At 45.0% G+C, this 1,834-nt stretch overlaps 1 protein-coding gene across 5 annotated transcripts in view; it reads right to left on the reverse strand.

Annotated features, from left to right (window-relative positions):
- Pou6f2 (POU class 6 homeobox 2) overlaps positions 1–1,834 on the reverse strand; it is a 523,027-nt gene that overhangs the window by 18,962 nt on the left and 502,231 nt on the right. For all 5 annotated transcript variants that reach the window (XM_031358410.1, XM_031358407.1, XM_031358406.1 and 2 more), the window contains one exon: positions 75–243. In XM_031358410.1, the coding sequence (XP_031214270.1) occupies positions 75–243 (169 nt within the window). The remainder of the gene's footprint in view (positions 1–74; positions 244–1,834) is intronic.

The raw sequence follows: 1,834 nt of genomic DNA on the forward strand, positions 1-1,834 counted from the left end.
GAGAGAGGAGAGAGAGATTGCAATAGGCAATAAAAAAGTCATCATGATTAAATGGAGCCAGAAGGAATACTTACTGCTGACTAACTGGCCCACGCTCAAAGCTGAAGAAGAGGAGGATGATGATGAGGAGGAGGAAGCCTGCCGCACGGGACTCTGAGAGGTGGCTGCTTGGCCATGAGCCAGATGCAGAAGGTTGCCTTGGGTGCCTGCTTGACCCACTGATGTCTGGGAAGATTGGTGAAGCTACACAAGGGATGTAAAAAAAAATACAAAATGAATGGAACATTGTGGGAAATGCTAGGGAACGGGCATTTCATCTGGGGTTGATTCATTTTATGTTCATGGATACAGTGTCTACTTCTTGGGAAGAACACTATTACCCAGGCAGGATTTATTTTTTGTGTATATAATATGTTGTTGCTTGCTTGACAGGCATTTTATTAGAAATTCTAAATATATTATTAATTCCCTACTTGGCTTGCCAGAACACCCAATTTTTGACATTTCTCAGCCGTAGTGTGTGACTGAACTTTTCTCTGCCTGTTTACACAATTCCCACCCACCTGGGAGGCTTCTCAGGCAGGTGTAGAGTAAAACAACACAATTCAAATGAGAAGCTCAAACTTAAAGTTGGGCCTGTGCCCATCAGTCAAAGCACTGATAGTTTAGGGGAGGTTCCAGTTTAGGCTGGCAGCTCCACTCTCTCACTTCCAGTTTTGGGTGCCTTATGCAAAACTGATGACATGACATACTCTAGAAATCTGGTACTCTGAACAAAGAATATCCCATAATATATGAAGTTCTCCGTTGCTACTTTTATAGGGGGGTCAAAGAGAGGGTTTCTCTATGTAGCATCAGGTATCCTGGAACTTGCTCTGTAGACAAGACTGGCCTTGAACTCAGGGCTCAGGGATCTGCCTGCCTCTGCAGCTGAAATGCCAGGATTAAAGGTGTGTGCCACCACAGTTGGCTTGCTGCTTTCTTTTTAAATATCTATCTATCTATCTATCTATCTATTTATCTATCTATCCTCTCTCTCTCTCTCTCTCTCTCTCTCTCTCTCTCTCTCTCTCTGTGTGTGTGTGTGTGTGTGTTTCTGTGTGAGTGGCTGTGCATGTGTGCAAGCAGGTGCCTGTGGAGGGGTCAGAGCCCTTGCAGCTGAAGTCACAGGCATTTGTGAGTGAACTGACATAAGTCCTGGGATCCAAATGCAGTCTTCCTCACAGAACAGCACATACTCTTAACCACAGAACCATCTCTTTAGCCCCTCTCATTAAGGGTATGTTCATGGTCTCTTTAACTGAATTCTCACACTACTGTTGCCTCCATAGACAGAAGCCAGGGCAGGGAGGACCTGGGGTGTGATGGTTCATCCTCCTGGTGTGGAAGAGCTGGTCTCTGGACATGTGAAGTCTGGTCCTGGGGCTTGTGCCAATGATTACAGTGCCACAAAGAGGAACTAATTTACTTTTGAATTTTGTGTCTCACATCTGTTTACTTATTACTCCTTTAAGGTCTCTCAAGGAAATTGGCTCTGAGAGGTTGAAGAAGGAGGGAGGAGAAAAGTTTCACTAGGAAACCTGGAGGAATCTCTCCCTTCCCCCTGGGTTGCCCTTCTAAAAAGATGTTCCAGTAGCTCAGGACCCTAAGGAAATTGAAGGTTAACCTTGGCAGTAGTCACCCTAGTTAATCGTAAGCAATATTTGGTTCATACTAAAAGGCATGACAAGGATTTTATAAAAGTAGAGCAGCCTGGGAGTCAAATCAGAGCAGGCAGTAGGAGCTGTCCACAGAGTGAAGTAGCCTGAGGACTGTCATATCTAAGAGTGGGCAG

Source organism: Mastomys coucha, unplaced genomic scaffold, assembly GCF_008632895.1.
Source record: "Mastomys coucha isolate ucsf_1 unplaced genomic scaffold, UCSF_Mcou_1 pScaffold7, whole genome shotgun sequence".
Classification (NCBI taxonomy): Eukaryota; Metazoa; Chordata; class Mammalia; order Rodentia; family Muridae; genus Mastomys; species Mastomys coucha.